At 46.3% G+C, this 18862-nt stretch overlaps 1 protein-coding gene across 4 annotated transcripts in view; it reads left to right on the top strand.

Moving 5' to 3' along the window:
* Nucleotides 1-18862, top strand: part of PIR (pirin) — a 101837-nt gene that overhangs the window by 27582 nt on the left and 55393 nt on the right. For 3 of the 4 annotated variants that reach the window (XM_032389532.1, XM_032389528.1, XM_032389529.1), the window contains 2 exons: nucleotides 1234-1317; nucleotides 4641-4847. In XM_032389532.1, the coding sequence (XP_032245423.1) occupies nucleotides 1234-1317; nucleotides 4641-4847 (291 nt within the window). The remainder of the gene's footprint in view (nucleotides 1-1233; nucleotides 1318-4640; nucleotides 4848-18862) is intronic. The other variant, XM_032389531.1, reaches the window with a different exon arrangement.

Raw genomic sequence — 18862 nt, 5'->3', positions numbered from 1 at the left:
CATTTTGTACAGAGTGTACCTCAATGTCATTGTTTGGCAGGATGACACATGGAGGGCCCTCATGTCAGCCAGCCCTGATTTCTCCTGTCATAAATGCTCTAGGTAAGTCTTTGGTTTCAGGAACTGGCGTCCAACAAAGTTGGCTCAGGAAGAAGGTGGTTTAGTATAAGGCTACAATATAAGATTTCAACAGCTTGACAGTAGGCAGGTCTTTAATTGTCCTACGGTTGGGGTATGAGAAGGCAGAGTAAATGATGGCCTGTTTTCCCAGCATGAATTCTGAGCCAGTTGAGAAGATGAAAGAGTAAGAAAGATGGCAGACACGAAAAAATACCTTATTTCTGATGAAGCTGATATTGGAGAATGTGACTTCTACCTGCATGTAGCTGAGGTTCCAAATACCGTATGTGGGCGAAACTTAGGCAGACTTTATTCAGATTTCACCGGCTGTGCTGGACCTGTGAAGGCCACGGCCATGGGGGCTGGCCCCTCCCAGACGGACTTGCTTTCTGTGGGCAGGCTGATTACCTAAAAGGAAGGGGAGAACCAGGGGTTTGTCACTTGAAATGTGGCTAGTGTAACTGAGGAGCTGAATTTTAAATTTTGTTCTACTTTAATTAAACTTAAATAGCTACACGCGGCTAGTGGCTACTCTCGGACAGCACAGAATTTCTTTCCATTCTTAGATTTAGTATGGACATGCCTCTGGAAAAGTTGGCTTTAATTTATATGAATTCATTTGATGTTTCACTTGGGTTTATCGAGCACCTAAGTGAATTTGTATGCCTGGTGTTGGAAATACATTGCCTTTGGATTTCTCAAGTCAGCTTTTAGGGGAAGGTGTGGAGACCTGAAATCTGTCGTCCCACACACCTGGCTGAACATGGCCTTGGTAACATGGCCCAGCTGTTTCAAAGGGAGGCTCCTCTTTCACCCTGAGCTCTAGGACCTATCATGGTAGGCTGAGGGGACAAGTGGGGGCTTCTGTCACCTGGCTGTGAGCTCTGGCATGCTCAGGGCTGCATCTACATGGAAGAGGGGGCTCCTGTTTGGAATTCTCTCAGAGACATTGTATGGACTAGCATGGTCCTTTCACTAGAGATTCATTCTCTCAGCTTGCGCTACTGTCCTGGTCACCCCTGACACTTTCCTCAGCACATTTTCTGTGGAAGAAGTGAACAGTTCTTCATAGCTGCCAAACACCAACTTTTTCTTCTGCTTGTTTTGTCCAAGGTATCTTACCTCCTGGAGGGCGGCAGCATGGCCCATGAAGACTTCTGTGGACATGTTGGTCAGATGAACCCAGGAGACCTGCAGGTGTGGCCAAAGACAAGTAATTGCTGATGGTTTAATAGCCTTTGGGTGTGCATGCTTGCTCTCACCCAGTTCCAGTACATTCACACTTTCCTCCTTCTCTCTCTTAAACTTTTGACCTCTTCCTTTTTGTGGATCCTTCCATTCAGCCTAGAAACCTGCACTGGTTTCTTGTATTCACTCAAGCTTTCCTTGACCCACTCAGTCACTTTTTAGTTCCCAACTAGTCTTTCTCTTACATTTCTCAAAAGCATAATCAAGGATAATGGTCTTAACTTACTCATCTTCCATTTCATGCTTCACTCACAGAAATCAGGGTTGGCCTCTCTCAACATCCACCCAAACCTCTAGGTTTGCTCAGGCAGTGGTCACTCATGATGTCCACATGGCCAAACTCAGTGTACCACTTTCTGTCCTCATCTTTCTAGACCTTTCTACTGCATTTGTGACAGTTTTTTCTTTTTTTAAAAAAGGTTTTATTTATTTATTTGAGAGAGAGAGTGAGGGCAGGAGGAGGGGCAGAGAGAGACTCCCAAGCAGATTCCGAGCTGAGCATGGAGCCTGATGCAGGGCTTGGTCCCACCACCCTGCGATCACAACCTGAGACGAAAGCAAGAGTCAGATGATTAACTGACTGAGCCACCCAGGCATCCCGTGACAATTTACTCTTTGTCTTCCAACTTGTTTGCAGGGGTAAGTGTTGTCACTTAAGACCATGATCCAAATCTTGCCACCGTCCTAGGCTTATTGGAGACACGTTAGAATTAGAAGCCCCAGCAACTCTTGGGTATTCTTTGCTGGGTTTGTAAGTCTGAACTCAATGTCAAGGACTTTCTGGGATTATTTACATATTGTGTGGAATTTTAACTGCAAATATTTGAATTGTGTTTCAATGAACATGAAATTGAAAGCATTTTCATGTGAATAATCTCTCTAAAGTAAGTATTCTTTTTACCTCATTTTTAAAATGAGAGAATGGGAGCACCTGGGTGTGGCTCAGTCGGTTAAGTGTCTGCCTTCGGCTCAGGTCATGATCCCGGGGTCCTGGGATCAAGCCTGCGTCGGGCTCCCTGCTCAGCAGCGAGTCTTCTTCTTCCTCTGTGATCCCTCTCGCTCTCTGTGAAATAAATAAATAAAATCTTTAAAAAAAATGAGAGAGTGGGGATTTAAAGATGTTGAAAAAAGACATCCATGGCCTCAGAGCTTGTAAATAGCGAGGTGGAAAAGAGAAATCTGCTCTCCCCCTCCAAATCTAATCGGTGGGCTGTACATATTAAGAAAGTTCCTGCCAAACTAGGTTATATCTAAAAAAGGATAAACAAGGTATGAAAAGTAGATTGAAAATATGGAGAGATAAACTGAACGAAACAGAAAAACACACGGGAGGCCAAGTCTCTGAGGAGCCCCAATAGCTGCCATCAGATGGAAGAAGCGCAGCGTGGGGCAGTGCTGAGATCTCCTTCATGTTGTGTTAGAGCTGTGGTTAGCGGATGTTTTCTGTAAGAAGTGGATAGCACCTATTTTAGGCTTCGTGGGTCATATAGTCCCATATGTGGCAACCACTCTGTCCTACCTTCGCAGCATGCGAGCAGACAGCATGTCACTGAACGGGCACGTCTGTGTGTCAGTAACACTTAGGTACAGAATCAAGTGGCAGGCTGGATTTGGCCCCTGGGCTGTCGTTTGCAGACCCCTGTACTAGAAGGTGTCATCAGTCTGGTCAAATGGAAGATGGAAATCTATTTAGATTTAGTGACAGAAAGAAAACTAAACTATGTAGTGGCCTTCTTTCAGATCTGGGAACGGATATTGCCCATTCTGGTCTCAGAGTCTTTTCACCTGCTCTTCCCTTTGTATGGACTCCCTTCCTCTCGCCCTTCCCGGGTCACTTCTTACTCCTTGTCTGGGTCCCAGCCTGAAGGTTCCGCCCTCAGGTAAGCTGTTCCAGTTCCTGCGCTCTCACAGAAGCCCGTGGTGCCCGCTCCCCCCCCAAGTACAATCATATGCCAATTGATTGTCTCATTGTTTAAAGATTTTCTCCGCACGAGGGCCGGCTGGAGGATGCTGTTGGTGGCCTGCCTCTTGGCCCTCTGCCCCACCCCCGAGTCCAGGTGGCAGCAGTCCCCGTGTGTGTGCGCGCATGCGCGGCTGTCCATCTCACGCGCAGCTACTCTGCCCGAGGGCGCTCTCAGCTTCCGGATGTGCTCGGGATTGGACGCCCCCAGAAGAAGTCTTGTCAGAGAGGGATGGGAGTTGGCTACCCATCTGTGAGCCCCGGGGGCCCACAGATGGCCCCTGCTTGTCCCCACCCCTTTTTGGCTTTCTCCCTTGCCGAGCTTGCTTTTTCCTTCTTCACCTGTGCTTTCTATAGCACGTCCCAAAGAAATACTTGCCCTTCACTCCTAGTCTCGGGATTTCTGTGTCCGAAGCCAAGCTAGGACAGGCGAGGAACCTGTCTGCCATGTTCCATCCCTAGGTCCCGAGGTTAGTGTCTGGGGCTGGCCCCTGATAACGCTCTCGATAAAGACAGAAACAGATGCTTGCAGAATGTGCACACCGGTGGAGGCAATTACTGCTCCAGGCAGTGAGGGCTCCATTAGCGGAACCGAGCAAGCACAGACAAGTCCCCTGTGCACGGGGCAGTGGGCGCCGCGGGCCCCCGCGCGGAGCTGTAGGCGGAGGCCCATGGCGTCCAGCTGCGCCAGTACGGGCTAGCGCCGCCTCTCAGCTGCGTCCTGTCCTGGGCCCCGCCCTCTGCAGCAGGCGCGGCCTCTGCTTGCCGGGGCTCCCACGGCTGTGCTCCCCGCTGCGGCTTGGGTCCCGGTTAACGGCGTGCCCATGTGGGGATGGGAAAGCTCGGCTACCTCGTCTCAATTTGGGACAATTCGGAAGGTTCAGCCAACACTGGAGCTCCGTGTTGGACCGGCCGAGGCGTCCGTTGTAACTGCGCTGCGCCTTGGCTTCTCCCCCAGCCCGGTCATGTGCTTTTCACGTAAGGTGTAGCTCCTGAGTGTGGTTCCCGGCATACTGTCCCCCTGCAGCTCCCCGTCTCAGAGCTCAATCTAAGACTCGGGGCGCCCAAGCGAAGAGCCTTCCATTTGTGTGACTTTCAGGTCTGATGCTTTGAATTCAAATGAGGAAGCTTGCAGAGCTTTAGGAATCCTGGAAATGGCTTCAGCAGTTGTCATTGTTGCTTTGTTATTCCTCACCACCCCGAAAGCAGCGCTTGTAAGGGGCCTGGCTTAGTCCCCATGACACAGTTGCCCCACCTGCAGACTTGTTAGAGGCTGGGTTACATTTCCTTCTTGTTGGTCCGCTGTTTGCAGTGGATGACCGCAGGCCGGGGCATTCTGCACGCCGAGATGCCTTGCTCAGAAGAGCCAGCCCATGGCCTCCAACTGTGGGTTAATTTGCGAAGCTCAGAGAAGATGGTGGAGCCTCAGTACCAGGAGGTGAAGAGTAAAGAAATCCCCAAACCCAGTAAGGATGGTGTGACGGTTGCCGTCATTTCTGGAGAAGCCCTGGGAATAAAGGTGAGCTGCGCTGTTACGGGTCTGTGAAAGCCGAGGTGTGCGGTCACGTGAGGCTGGCCCCATCGGGGTCTCCGGGTCTCGCTGGGTGGATCACAGTTCACATCCCACGGGGTGGACTTGATTCAGAGGTGTCAGAAGAAGTGGAACCCAAGGGAACCCAGACCTTTTTTGCCACGTGCAAACCCATAGAGTTAGGGAAATTTCAAGAAAGCAAGCTCGTATAAAAAATATGGTCAAAAGCAATTTTCAAGGTCTAAGGATGTGTGCGAATTATAGCCTCTCACTTATTGTACAGTTTTATAGGTCCTTGGTACTGCACGTTTGTGACCTTTAAGAGACAAATAACCCAAACCTGCTCCACTCCCTGAAGATTTATTTAAATCATTTAAGCCCAGCTTAGTAAGGAAAGCACACTACTATATCATAGAAAGGGTTTTTTTTTTAATTAACTTGAGCATTGATTTAACCCACACATGCCATGCCCTATACATTCTTCTCAGCTGAGACTTTATAATATTTAGGATTAGGGTCCCACCTTTTTGATCAAATAAGACCAATTGAGGCTAAAGATTATGGACGTATTTGTGGTAGGAGAAGGGTGTGGCTCAAGTCCCTTGTTCATTAACTGCCACTGGGTTGGCCAAATGATTCGTGCCAATGAAGTGGCACGGTAGTGAGCCGGGTTGTGTAGTCTCTTAGGGGGCGTTTCCCAGAGGCAGACCCCGAGCTGGGAATTCCTGTGCCGGTGATTGTAAAGGAAGTGCCCCTAGAGAACAGGAGAAGGAACCAGGGCAGGGAAGGGAAGGGAGCCAAGCAAGGGTGTCCTCTCTAGCAAAGTCGCAAAGAGGACAGGGACTCCAAAAGGCTCAGTTTGCCTTCAGGTTGTCCTGACCCACCCCGGGCAAGGGAGCTGGGCTTTCCTGTTCTCTTCCTTGAAGTCATTACCTAATGGCCGTTGAGTTTGGGCTGGGGGCACGGAAATGGTTACAAGGGTTCCTCGGGGATCTGGAGGGCTGTATCCACAGTTTCACAAATGCCACCTGGGGCGGAGAGCATCAACATATTGGGAACCACTCTGCCATTCTCCCTGTGGGCGGTCAGCACCTAAAACTATTTTAAACACTAATTTTTGTAAATTTAAATGTCGCTCATATGCACTGACAGGGATAATGGCTTGGCGGTGGCTATTAGCCAACCGCTCAGTGGGATACGTGTCACGGTTAACAGGTTGGTCAGGGTTATTGGTTGGGACTTACCAGTGTGTATTTATATCTCCTGTCTTGCTGAATGTTGGGTAGTGCCCTTTTCAAATGTATGGCAAATGTGTCCTGCCTTTCAGCTCCACAGAGCAGAATTCAGATCCTGCGGCGTCTTCCTGGTACAAGGCGAAGGACATCGCCGTGTATAGGAAGGATCAGGCAGGGAGGCCTAAGGAGAGCTGAATTCGTGCAGAAGCTAAGCGGCTCATTCTGTTTCCTGGGCTATTTTTCATTCTGGGTTTCCAGAACTCTGGGGTTCTAGGGACCTCCCTGCAGGGGATACTGATCGTGGAGGTCAAGAGATTTTCCCCTCTTCACTCCCAACCAAAGCACAAGGCTTTGCCCAGTCATGTATATTGGAATGGTCGTTAAGATTTCATTTAGAAAAAAAGCTATCTGCAGCTAAAAAGAGAAATGAGACCATGGATTTAACAGATGAGCAAAGCCAGCATTATCACGAATCCTTAGAGTTCACAACTGCTTCTCATTTATAGACAACACGATGCAGTTTTAATGTTGGAGCCGGTTCCAGTTACAGGCAGAAGGACATTTTCAAGTACTTCCGAGCAGCAGACCACATGGTCTTTTTTTTTTTATTAAAGATTTTTATTTATTTATTTGACAGAGAGAGACACAGCGAGAGAGGGACTACAAGCAGGGGGAGTGGGAGAGGGAGAAGCAGGCTTCCTGCCCAGCAGGGAGCCCTATGTGGGACTCGATCCCAGGGCGCTGGGATCATGACCTGAGCCGAAGGCAGACGCTTAACGACTGAGCCACCCAGGCGCCCTGGACCGCATGCATGGTCTTTGCGATCACAACCAAGAATGAGAGACCAGAGGTCATGTTTTTTAACTTTGTAAAACAATGTCCTAGTGGTTGCTGGCCTCTCTTTTTCTTTTTGTCAAGTAAAATCTCTGAAGTGAACTACATTCTCCTAAGTACACGATCAGGCTTTATTATGGGAGCATTTTATTGAGAGACTCTTGGAACCCTGGGCAGCATCACTTTGACTTTTGAGGGGCCGTGTGGCGCTATGGTTACCAGCATGGCTTCCGAAGACAGCCGGCCTGGATTAGAATCCCCACCTTGAATTAGCTGTGTGGCCTTGGGCAAGCCACTTAACCTCTCTGTGCTTCACTGTATTCATCCGTAACAGGGTTGCTGTGAGGATTAAGTGAGTTTTTGATATGTTTAAGCTATCTGGACAGCACCAGACACGCTGTAAGCACCACGTGAGCGATAGCTGTTACTATTATTATTTTGATTAGTTCATGTTCACTTGGGCAGGAGCTGGGCTGAGATTTATGTTTGCTGTCTGTCCTAAAGGGACTTGCGGGGATTCGGGAAAGGCATTTAACCTGCTCTGAAGAAAAGACACCAGCAGGAGTCATTGTAAGGATGGGGGATTGGCCATGTCTTTCCAGGTCTCATAAGAAACATAGTTTTTTTTTTTGTTTTGTTTTTTTTTTTTTTTTTACATCTGAAGGCTTAATATCTGTTCACCAAGGAGTGACTGAGACTTAAAAGCCCAGACATACCTTAAATCAAACTGTAGATTGTTTTGCATCAGAAGGTGATTTTAAGTTCAATTACAAGGTGAGGCTGGGAAGCTACCTTTCAAGAGATGGATGTGCTTCTAGCCAATATGGAGTCAATGACTGCTCCCCTCCTGCAACTAAAATATCTAGAAAACGGAGTTAGTGACCATCCCAGCACTTCTTCAACTTTATTCATATGGATTACCTGGGGGGAGGGAGGAGGCTTGTTAAAATGCGGACTGATTCAGCCTGTCGGGTGAGGCCTGAGTCTGCATTTATTTATTTATTTATTTATTTATTTTTTTTTTTTTTTAAAGATTTTATTTATTTATTTGAGAGAGAGAGAATGAGAGAGAGCACGAGAAGGAAGAGGGCAGAGGGAGAAGCAGACCCCCTGCTGAGCAGGGAGCCCGATGTGGGACTCGATCCCCGGACTCCAGGATCATGACCTGAGCCGAAGGCAGTCGCTTAACCAACTGAGCCACCCAGGCGCCCTATTTATTTATTTTTTAACTAGGCTCTTCGCTGGGTGGGCTTGGACTCGTGACCCTGAGATCAAGACCTGAGTTGAGATCAAGAGTCCGACGCTTAACTGACTGAGCCACCCAGGTGGCCTGCGAGACTGTTTTTTTTTTTTTTTTTTTAAAGATTTTATTTATTCGAGAGCCAGAGAGCAGGAGCAGGGCGAGGGGCAGAGGCAGAGGCAAAGGGAGAAGGAGAAGCAGACTCTCCACTGAGCAAGGAGCCCGAGGGGAGGCTCCATCCCAGGACCCTGGGATCCTGACCTGAGCCGAAGGCAGATGCTTAATGACTGAGCCACCCAGGCGCCCTGCGAGTCTGTATTTTTTTTTTTTTAAAGATTTTTTTTTTTTAAGATTTTATTTTATTTATTTGATAGAGACACAGCGAGAGAGGGAACACAAGCAGGGGGAGTGAGAGAGGGAGAAGCAGGCTTCCCGCTGAGCAGGGAGTCCGATGTGGGGCTCTATCCCAGGACCCTGGGATCCTAACCTGAGCCCAAGGCAGACGCTTAACGACTGAGCCACCCAGGCACCCCAACAAGTCTATATTTTTAACCAGCTCCCAGATGATGCCCGTGCTGTTTGTCATATGTGTAATGAATGGCTGTGGGATCCAAGACACAGGAGTTGACTCGTCATGAGGAACAGGTTGATTACATGCCTAGGGAAGGTGTTCAGGTTCAGCTCTGTGGCTTTTGGCAAATCTTACCTAACTTTTCTGGATTTTAGTTTTGACATCCATAAAAAAGGTGAGGGGGTTTTGTGCAGGGTGTTAAAAGCTTGTTTAAAGTCCTTTTTTTTTTCAGTCTGAAAGGTAGATATGTCCCTCTTCCCAGGTTGTGTATGTCTCAGCACTCGGGAAGCCACAACCAATTTTGAGCAAAATTCTGCCAGAACATCACGATCTAAAGTGAAGGCTGAAAGGAGAAAAGGATAAAAATGGGATACTTTGCATAGTTTCTGTCACTTCTGGAAGGTCAAAATCACATGTTTATTTCATGACAGTATGAAATTCTCCAAAGCCCATTCCATCCTTACCAGGCAACCAATCAGCAATGTTTCTTGGCCGTTCTCTCTGGAATATAATGCCTCTATTTGTATCCTGCTGTTTTAAATTCCACTGTGTCAGAAGCAAACCTTAAGGAGGCCTCAGTCCCACTGGGGTCAGAAAAAGGCAACCTGGAGCCAGGCTGCCTGGGTTCAAGGCCAGCTCCACCACTGAGTAACTTTAGAAAGGCCACTTAAGCTTGCCAGGCCCAAGTGTTCTCATCTGTAAAATGGGTCGAGAGGATTAAATTGGTTAATACGTGTAAAGAACTTAGAACAGTATCTGGTGCAGAATAAGCTCTAAGTATTTGCTGCTTTTACTTTGCAGAAGCTTTGTACATTGTTCATGTGGCCTATAGACATAATGAAAAGAATCTTCCTTCTGATGGACGGATTGTATATCCACGTGTTGGATGATAATCAACATTTTCAAAATTCACTTCCCAAAAAGTGTTGGCCAAGCATCTCCTGTCATTCGCTCAGATCTCACCACTGTGCCTCAACACCTGAAACAGTGCCTGATACATACCAGACAACTCATGAACATTTCCTAAGTGCATAAGTGAAATTGTTACAATGTAAATGAATGCTGGAATAGGAGAAACGGGTGAAGTAGTAAGAAGGTAGACAATCTAGGGGTTAAGAATGATTGCAATAAGCTTAATATGAGCTAATTAAAAAGTTGAGAGATGGGAGCCTGGGTGGCTCAGTCGGTTAAGCGACTGCCTTCGGCTCAGGTCATGATCCCAGGGTCCTGGGATCGAGTCCCACATCGGGCTCCCGGCTCTGCGGGGAGCCTGCTTCTCCCTCTCCCACTCCCCCTGCTGTGTTCCCTCTCTCGCTGTGTCTCTCTCTGTCAAATAAGTAAATAAAATCTTAAAAAAAAAAATAAAAAGTTGAGAGAACAGTAAAATTAGCTAAATTGCATTTTTAAACTACTTAAGGGATTACGAAGTAGAGAAATTAAAAAAAGATCTTTTTCCTTTAAATGTGAATACTAGGCTGTTTTGCAAGACCCAAATTGTTCCCTGCAGGTTTCTTAAATTCAAGCAGTGACAACAGGGATGGGCAGAGATGTGGAGGCTTGGGGGTCCACAGGAAGCTATCTTCTCTGCTTTAGCATCTTTCCTGTCGGTTTTCAAGGTGTGGCTTGATCTCTAGTAGGGGGCGTGCTTACCAGCTTTCAGTGCGTCCCTGTTGGATATCCCTCCCCCCCCCCCCCCCGCTCTGGTTTCACTCCGGCAGGCGCTGGGTGACCCTGTGTCCCTCGGGCATGTCTCTCCACCAAAAAGCAACCTGCCCGCTAATCAGCCTGCGTTGGTTGTGGGTTGGCACATGATTTAGAACCAAGTCTGATTGTTACCTCCTAGGCAGAGAGCTGATGGGAGTTTTCCGGCTGTGTAGCAGGCCGTTGGTGCACACACATACTTGTTCCTATACCAGAGCTAGAAAGAGCTTCTGTTTGCATCCAGGAAACTTTAAAGGCAGAATGTCATTTGCAACACTTTATCACCAGTATACAATTTTGTCAGTATTCCTTGCACCTTAGTTGGATTTAAAATATATAGAGAGTTTGTGTGGCTTTCAGGGAAGTAACCTTGATAGCACATCCAAACAGGAGTGGGTTTTTGGCAATCCTAATACTGAACAGTACGCTTAGAACATTTTTGCATTGTACCTATTTCTCTATTTCCAGGATGAGTTGAACTCTGTGTTTGGCACATTTTAAGCGGATCTTGCAGACTTTACAGTTGACCACCCCACGTCTCAGCTCCCCTGCTCCTCTGCCTTTCTGAGTTTGCTCCCATTCACTTTGTGATGTGGGGAGAGCTGGCCCCTCCACGGGAGCCCTCCCTTTCCTTCCCGAGCTCAGAAGAACAGCTTCTCAAAGTAGCATTTAAAAAACTATTAAATCATGAAAACAGGTAGCGCAGGCACACTTTTTTTTCCCCCTCTTTTTTGCCTTTGAGGTATGCCGACAAGTTCATGGGTCTGGCTCAAAAAAGAATGATGAATATTCTCCCAGTGGCAGAGGTTGTAAGTGGCACTGTGTGCTCCTGACGAAGGGGACTGGAGAGAACGGGCTCTAGCTGCCCCAGAGAGTGAGCAGAGGGGAAATGCCACCTGCCCAGAAAGGAATCGTCCCTTCCAAAGGTTTCTCTGTTCATTTATTGTATTCCTAAGTCAGCGCACTCTGTGATAGGCTTAAAAACTGGGTATTTAAAAAACTGTTCCCTTTGGGGTGAGGGTGGGGGGTAAGGACGGATCTGACACTTCTCTCCATGTCTCTTTCTTTTCAGTTTTGAAAGATGTAAATGTTTACATATTTAAAATATCAAGTTACCAGAGAAGGAAAAGGAAAAGGAAAAAAACCTCAAATCTTAAAATCAAAAACAAACAGAAACAAATGAAGACCTTAAAATGTGTATAAAGCTCTCAGCAACATAACTACACAGAGAAAAGTATCTATTTTAAGGACTTTTAAACATAGTTCTCTGACAGTACGTTTTTAGTGGGATGTAGTCTAAAGAAAAAAAGCACAAAAATTTTAAACTTGACTCCATCATTTATTGTTAGTATTGGCATTACAGTTTTAAAATAGTTTTGTGTGTATTGTGAAATAAAAACCAATGAGTTAACTTGTTAATATTTTTGGGAATCAAGATTCTCAGTGTAAGAAAAATAGATACAAATATAGAAGAAAGAGCTAAGGGGCGCCTGGGTTAAGCATCTGCCTTCAGCTCAGGTCATGGTCCCAGGGTCCTGGGATCGAGCCCCGCATCGGGCTCCCTGCTCGGCGGGAGGTGTGCTTCTCCCTCTCCCACTCCCCCTGCTTGTGTTCCCTCTCTTGCCGTGTCTCTCTCTCTGTCGAATAAATAAAATCTTTAAAAAAAAAAAGAAGAAAGAGTTAAGAAAAATACTGTAATATTCAATGTTACATTGAACAGTAAGTGGACATTTTTAAAAAAGGATGGCCATTATCTCTATGAGGCAGTTTCTGGAAACCTAGTATGATTTGACCACTTTAGGAATCCCAAGCTTTTTAATGATGTGATTTTATGTTTCTTCCTGATAACGGTCTTTATTTTCCTCTAGTTGTTATTTCCATTGATTTTTTTTGTTTTTGTTATGGTCCATGTTTAATGAGATGCTATGAGGAATGCTAAGTTAAAGTCCCACCTAAGAAATTCAGTCACCCAAATGAATTCTGGCCGAATTTCCCTCTTGAGACCTTAAATAAATAAGAGGTGGGTGTTGGGAAAGAGGAAAGGAAATATCAGCACAAGGCAGAGAACCTTGTGGTCTCCCTTTGTTTTATTTTATTAAGAATTTTTATTTATTCATTTGAGAGAGACCGAGGGAGCATGAGCAGGGGGGGACAGGCAGAGGGAGAGGGAGAAGCAGGCTTCCCGCAGAGCAGGGAGCCCGACGCAGGACTCGATCCCGGGACCCCAGGACCATGACCTGAGCCGAAGGCAGACATTTAACCAACTGAGCTGCCCAGGTGCCCCTCTGGTCTCCCTTTGACACAGGGCGAGGGCAACAGCATTTGTCAGGAAAGGATATGGTGAAGTGCAGTCCTGTAGAAACGTGGACTTGAGGATTTCACCATCTCCACCTCCTTGCCATTCACCAAGGTCCAGCCTATGTCCCCTCTCTTCAGTGAAGCCTTCTCAGCTGCCCTAGATCTACACAGCCATCTATTTCCACATCCCGTGGGATTTGGGACTGACAGCTATTTAATCCACGTGTCCCATTGCTCTGTGAGCTCTGTTCGTTCAGTCATTAGGCACCAGCTGTGTGCACATCGCGCAGTGCCCTGGAGATAGGTGACTAAGAAACAACCACCGTCCTCAAATAAGGTCATGGTCTAGCGGGGGAAGGGAAACTGGCACACATCAGAGGTATCATGTGATACGTGAAAGGTGAAGCCAGCAGCACGCGAAGCTTCCGTGATAGTCTGGAGGAGGGACCATCGATTTTGCTTGTGTGCTTTGTAAAGCGAGGGAAAGAAAGAAAAGAGACGGGGCAGGGGTCATGTTTTAGAACGGTGTGGCCAAAAGGCGTGGGTAGTAGGAGTGTGATACCTATTTGGGGATCATGATGGCAGGCTGCATGGATAACCAGATCCTCATGGGCTTGTGACCAGGCAAAAGGAGATGGCGTAAAATATGGGGCCGGAGGGAAATCCAAGACCAGGTCTGTCTACTCCTGGATTTTTGCCTACAGCTGACCTTGGCTGTATGCATCTACCCCCATCGTCTCCCTCTCTCCCAGGGTTGTCAGAGGCATGGTTTGAGGATAAGGTAGGGTGGAGTGCTGCGTGCAGCCTTCTCTTCTCTCGAATTTCAGAAAGCCGCCCGTTCCATAGGAACTTCCCCCCACAGGCCATGGAGCCCGAGCGGATGATCAGCATCATTCCGCAGACAAGTGCAAAACTTGGTTCTGATTCAGTGTTGAGAATGGGCACAATTCGGTCTGTTGGTCTTGATGAATAAAGATGAGGACACGAAAGAAATGCATCCGGCAACTTCAAAGACTTGTCCTATGGTAGGCAGCCGTGGTTGGCACTTCATTTGCAGTTAGGATTGTTCACATAAACAGCGGTCAGGATTTGCTCAAATCCGATATACAAAAGGTTGCTCTTGCCCAGGACGCTCTGTTCACCCCCGAAATACCATTCTTGGTGTGCACAAAGGGTGCCAGATGTTGTTATTCCTTCACGATGTCCCCGCTGACCTAGGAAGCACATTCCAGTGGTGGTAACAAGCCCTTTTCTGGCAATAAGTGAAGAATGGGTAGGTGTACTTTTAAACCAGAGGTTACTTCCTGTGCCCTTCATACATCGTTGCCCTTGGTCATCAGGATGACAGATTAGCCAGGAGATTTAGAATAAGAGTGTAACGAAAGCCATAAAGAGCCCAGGTGTTTCCCTCAATAAAGGTGAGTGGACACTTTACAGATCATTGTAATCACTTGTATGGCTGTCAAGGTTGGACTTCCAGGAGATAGTAAGTCTTTCCCCAGGAACACGTTACATATTTTTTTTCTAAGCAGAGTGAAAAATACAGGACCGCTACAGAGAGTTTCAGAGGCTCTTGCATGTTGCCTTGAAAGCTGAGCTCTTGTGGATATAAACAAGGTACATGTCAGTATTTTAAAGACCCGTACTGGCATGAATGAAGTTATGCTGCAGGTAGCTGCAAACACAGTATTTTCTTTTGCCCAAAGCACAGACGCTCAGGATCACATAGCTTATGAACAATTTGACCAAACTCAGGATGAAAGGTGGTAAGAAAATTTGTTCTCAGATACCAGTCTGATTCCATGAAGCTTTAGGAATTCTGCTCCTGTGGATCGGTAGAGGTACTCCAAGATGGACAAGAATTTTTAAATTTCAACTCACATGGGCTCTAGATCACTGATAGGGTTTATTCTGTTAAAGGAGGAGCGTGTTGTGGTCTTAAAACCACAGGGAATCCTTTTCATCATCCACAGCATGTCCTTGGGCTGTTGAGGATTCCCTTGACTTCGCAAAATGAGATTAGGAAACCGTCAGATCCTCCCATTCCTGGAAGGACTTCCATACTGGCCATGGGGAATTGGAAGGATTTCCCAGAAAGGGAAATAGTTTGGTGGAGCTCAGCAAGTATGTATGGAGGGCCAGCTGTGTGCGAGACCCTGTGAAGGTATGGGGGAAAAGATGACAGAAATCAGGGAGCTGGAAGGGCCCAGTTGAAGGGACAGACACATCAACTGCTAACAGTAGTATACTGTGGTGAGTCACCGGACTGGTGAACATGGCAGCTTTAGGGGAAGGCAGACTAGATAAGAGGCTCAGCCCAATCTGAAGGTTCAGGAAAAGCAGGCCCGAGTCTATAGGAGCCACCTGACCCGACAAAGAAGGATGGAAAGTGTCTAGACAATGCGAAGGAGACAGCACGAAGCCCCAGAGGTGTTCATAAGGTGTTTCTGCTTCCAGGTGGGGAAAGACCCAGTGGAATAGCTCCATGCTTGAAGAAGGCCTTCAAAGCATATATATTCATTGTCTTAAGCACAAAAATGGGAAAAATGATCATCTTTACCATGTAAAACTTTTCTGGTCATTTATCTCCCTCTCTCTCCTCTCTCTCTCTCTTTTTTTACTTTTCAATTTCATTTTCTTCTGTCTCTAGACATCAATTGGAGGTTCTGCGAATTGAGTCCTGGCCAGCTCAGCTTGTCAGGAGTCAGAACCACTTACATCTTTGTGTGCCTTGGAGATTTTGAGTGTCTCCGAGTCCCTCCCGAGGCTTGGCTAGTAGACTCCCAGCATCAGATACTGATTCGAGGCCATCTGTTACTGATCAGTGCAAACGACGTTTTGAGCGAGATTTCTGGTGGCTGTGATTAAGTGTTTCCATAGGTTTTAACTGCCAGAGTCTGTCAGCCAGACAAAAGCAGAAGAGGACTTCAAATTGGGTGGAAGTCAAATGGAGGGAGCTGAGGTAGAGGAGAGGACCAAGAGGTCATTATCATCTCTTCCCCTCCCAATCTCAGGATGAATTGAGACATAGACTCTGAGGAGTTAGCCAGATGGGGATCCAAATGTCATCTTTATTACCAGTAAAATCTGGATAAAGGCACATGACTTGTCTCTTGAGACCTTTTGCGCTTTTAATACTTCCTGCACTTCATTAAACATGTCCTGGCAGAGCTTAGAGTCATAGGCAGCATTTTCAGAGGCTGGCCTCTTAGCTCATGGCAGAAGAGACAGAGAGAGAGAGAGCAAACAGCCTAGCTGAGCATGCTCAGTTCCTTGGATTGCCCTTACCACCAGGATCCTATCCTTCCCTCTCCCCTCCACCCCTTATGGGGACATTAGGGAGGGGTCTGGAGGCTCCCCCAGTATTCCTCAGCATGTTGTTTCTTAACTTACTGGAGTTGACATTTAGCAGTGACCGCCCCCCCCCCCCCACCTCAGGGAAGGACAGAAGTTTGTCAGTGTGGACCTCTTCCCACCAAAGCTAACTTCAACTCTCTGGGATAAATTTTACCCCCAGAAGGGTCTGAAATGAGTATAGAGAGTATTTTCATTAAATAAATACCAAGGCGCATTGTATTCTAGGCTAGTTCCCTGTTGAATTATTCCCAACCATGTTGACAGGTGTGTGAGAAGCCCAAGTGGTAGCATAAAAGTTACCTAAATATTGAAATGTCCCAATCTTGAACACACATTTCTCCCATCATCAGATTTCTAGGAAGAAATCTAAACCCCTGATCTAAAACCTCTTGCTTTTATAAACTGAGTCAAAAGAAATTATAATTTCTAATTACATGCTAAATAAAGTCCCAAAGCCTCCTTACCCAACTTTAATTCTGCTTTGCTTGGGGGGAGTACAGGATTTCTTGTCCTTTATAAGCACCACAGCCTGGCGTGTCACCCAGACTGGATGTGGCTCCATCAGGATGCCAAACTTGAATTCTTTCTACACCGCTTCTCCTTCATCTCACTTGAGAAGTAGTCCCAGAAGGTAGTAAGAGACACAGTTATGGCAATACCAGCCCTGCTTCCATGAGATTTCATTGTACAACCAAATCTCCAAGCCCTAGAGTGTTTATATCTGCAGAAAATTGATGGACATGGTCAGTCCAGAGCCTTACTATAGCTGGGAGAAGAAAGCCATGTGTCCATAGTCCTCCACCCTCTGAGCTGAAACATTCTTGCCTTCTTGAAAAGTCAGAGGCTTGCGTTGGTGGCAACTCCAGGTACCAGGTCTTCAGAAAATCTTTTACCCAACTATGGAAGGCCGATAAGAATATGAAGAGATGTTCTTCTAATCAATATGCAGAGAAATGGACATTCAAATAATATGCTACCACTTGACACCCTTCAGATTGGCCAAAGTTAGGAAGTTGGGTATTGTCAAGTGTGGCAAGGATGGAAAGAACTAGAAACTTCATGCATGGCAGGTGACTAACTGTATTCATTGTGGAGAGTGAGCCGGCATTGCTTGGTTACTTAGTGAAGCTAACACAGAATATAGAGAGTATGCCCCAGCATTTCTGCTCCTGGATATTTACTCCAGCAAAACTTCAACAAGTAGACCTGTGGCAGTGATCATCTCAGCATCACGGGTGGTGGAAAGGAGTCAGAGACGATGTCGGAGTCACCACTTAAGGACCGGATAAGTAGGATATGGTAGTTACGTATGGTGGAACATGATGTAGCTGCCAGAGGCAATAGATTTATATTTACTTATGTCTACATTATTAGATTTTAGGAAACAGTGTGGCATAAATCAGAACAAGAAAGCAGTTTTGCACACAGTAACACTTTTCAAGGACACCTGTAGATCTAAATAAACATATGAAGGGTATTATTATTATTATTTTTTTAAAGATTTTATTGAGAGAGAGAATGAGAGAGAGAGAGAGAGAGAGAGCACATGAGAGGGGGGAGGGTCAGAGGGAGAAGCAGACTCCCTGCTGAGCAGGGAGTCCGATGTGGGATTCGATCCTGGGACTCCAGGATCATGACCTGAGCCGAAGGCAGTCGCTTAACCAACTGAGCCACCCAGGCACCCATGAAGGGTATTATTGAAAGACTGTTCATTATGTGTGCTCAAGTAAGAGCCAGTGGGAGAATGGGATTGAATGGGGAAAAATACAAAACAAAGGGGGCTCTCGTGGATGTATGATGACCACGTGCCATGGACCAATTGAATTCCCTTTCCTGCACTCAAAGCGAGAGGGGTGGGTGAGGGGGATATTGATTGATTGATTTGTGTTCAGCAGCAGCTTTTAACTTGGTTAGTGTAGTTGACCTCCTGGGTAGGTGATTTAAGGGAATTCTAGGAAGCCCTAACATATGTCAAAAAACCTCACTTATTGAAACCATACCAGACCATGAGAGCCAATCCTTTGACAGTATGCTAGATTGAAAAGAGCATGGACTGTGGAGTCAGGCAGACCTGGGTCCAGTTTTCAGGTCTGTTTAATACCTCTGTGACCTTGGGAAAATTATTTTGAGCCCTTACTTCCTTATCTGCCAAATGAGGATAATAATGAATAGACTTCGAGTATTTGTATGATATATAATTAAGGGTACTTAACAAATATTTGTTCCCTTTTCTCCCTGTCTGTCTCCCTTTCTGTTCCCACATTCTTTTTATCATTAGGCTTTATTGACAGCAAATCTCTAGAACTTCTTGGGAAGGGAAATGAAAACAACTAATCTCTCTTGTGGACTTACAAGGTACTAAAATCTAAGTCAGAGCTGTCCAATAAAAACGTAATGGAAGCAACATGTAATTTAAAATATTCAGTAGGCACATTTAAAAAAAAGTAAAAAGAGGGCGCCTGGGTGGCTCAGTCAGTTAAGCATCTGCCTTCGGCTCAGGTCATGATCCCAGGGTCCTGGGATCGAGCCCCGCATCGGGCTCCCTGCTCAGCGGGGAGCCTGCTTCTCCCTCTCCCAATCTGCCCTGCTTGTGTTCCTGCGCTCTCGCTGTCTCTGTCAAATAAATAAATTAAATCTTTTTTAAAAAAGTAGAAAGAAACAGGTGAAACTAATTTTAATTGTTTATTCAAGCCCAGTTATCCAAAATTTTGTCATTCCAACACGTAGTTAGTGTAAGTTTATAATGAGGTATTTTACATTTTGGTAC

This window comes from Phoca vitulina, unplaced genomic scaffold (genome assembly GCF_004348235.1).
Source record: "Phoca vitulina isolate PV1807 unplaced genomic scaffold, GSC_HSeal_1.0 scaffold55, whole genome shotgun sequence".
In the NCBI taxonomy this organism is placed as follows: Eukaryota; Metazoa; Chordata; class Mammalia; order Carnivora; family Phocidae; genus Phoca; species Phoca vitulina.
This window is presented reverse-complemented; position numbering and strand designations above follow the sequence as displayed.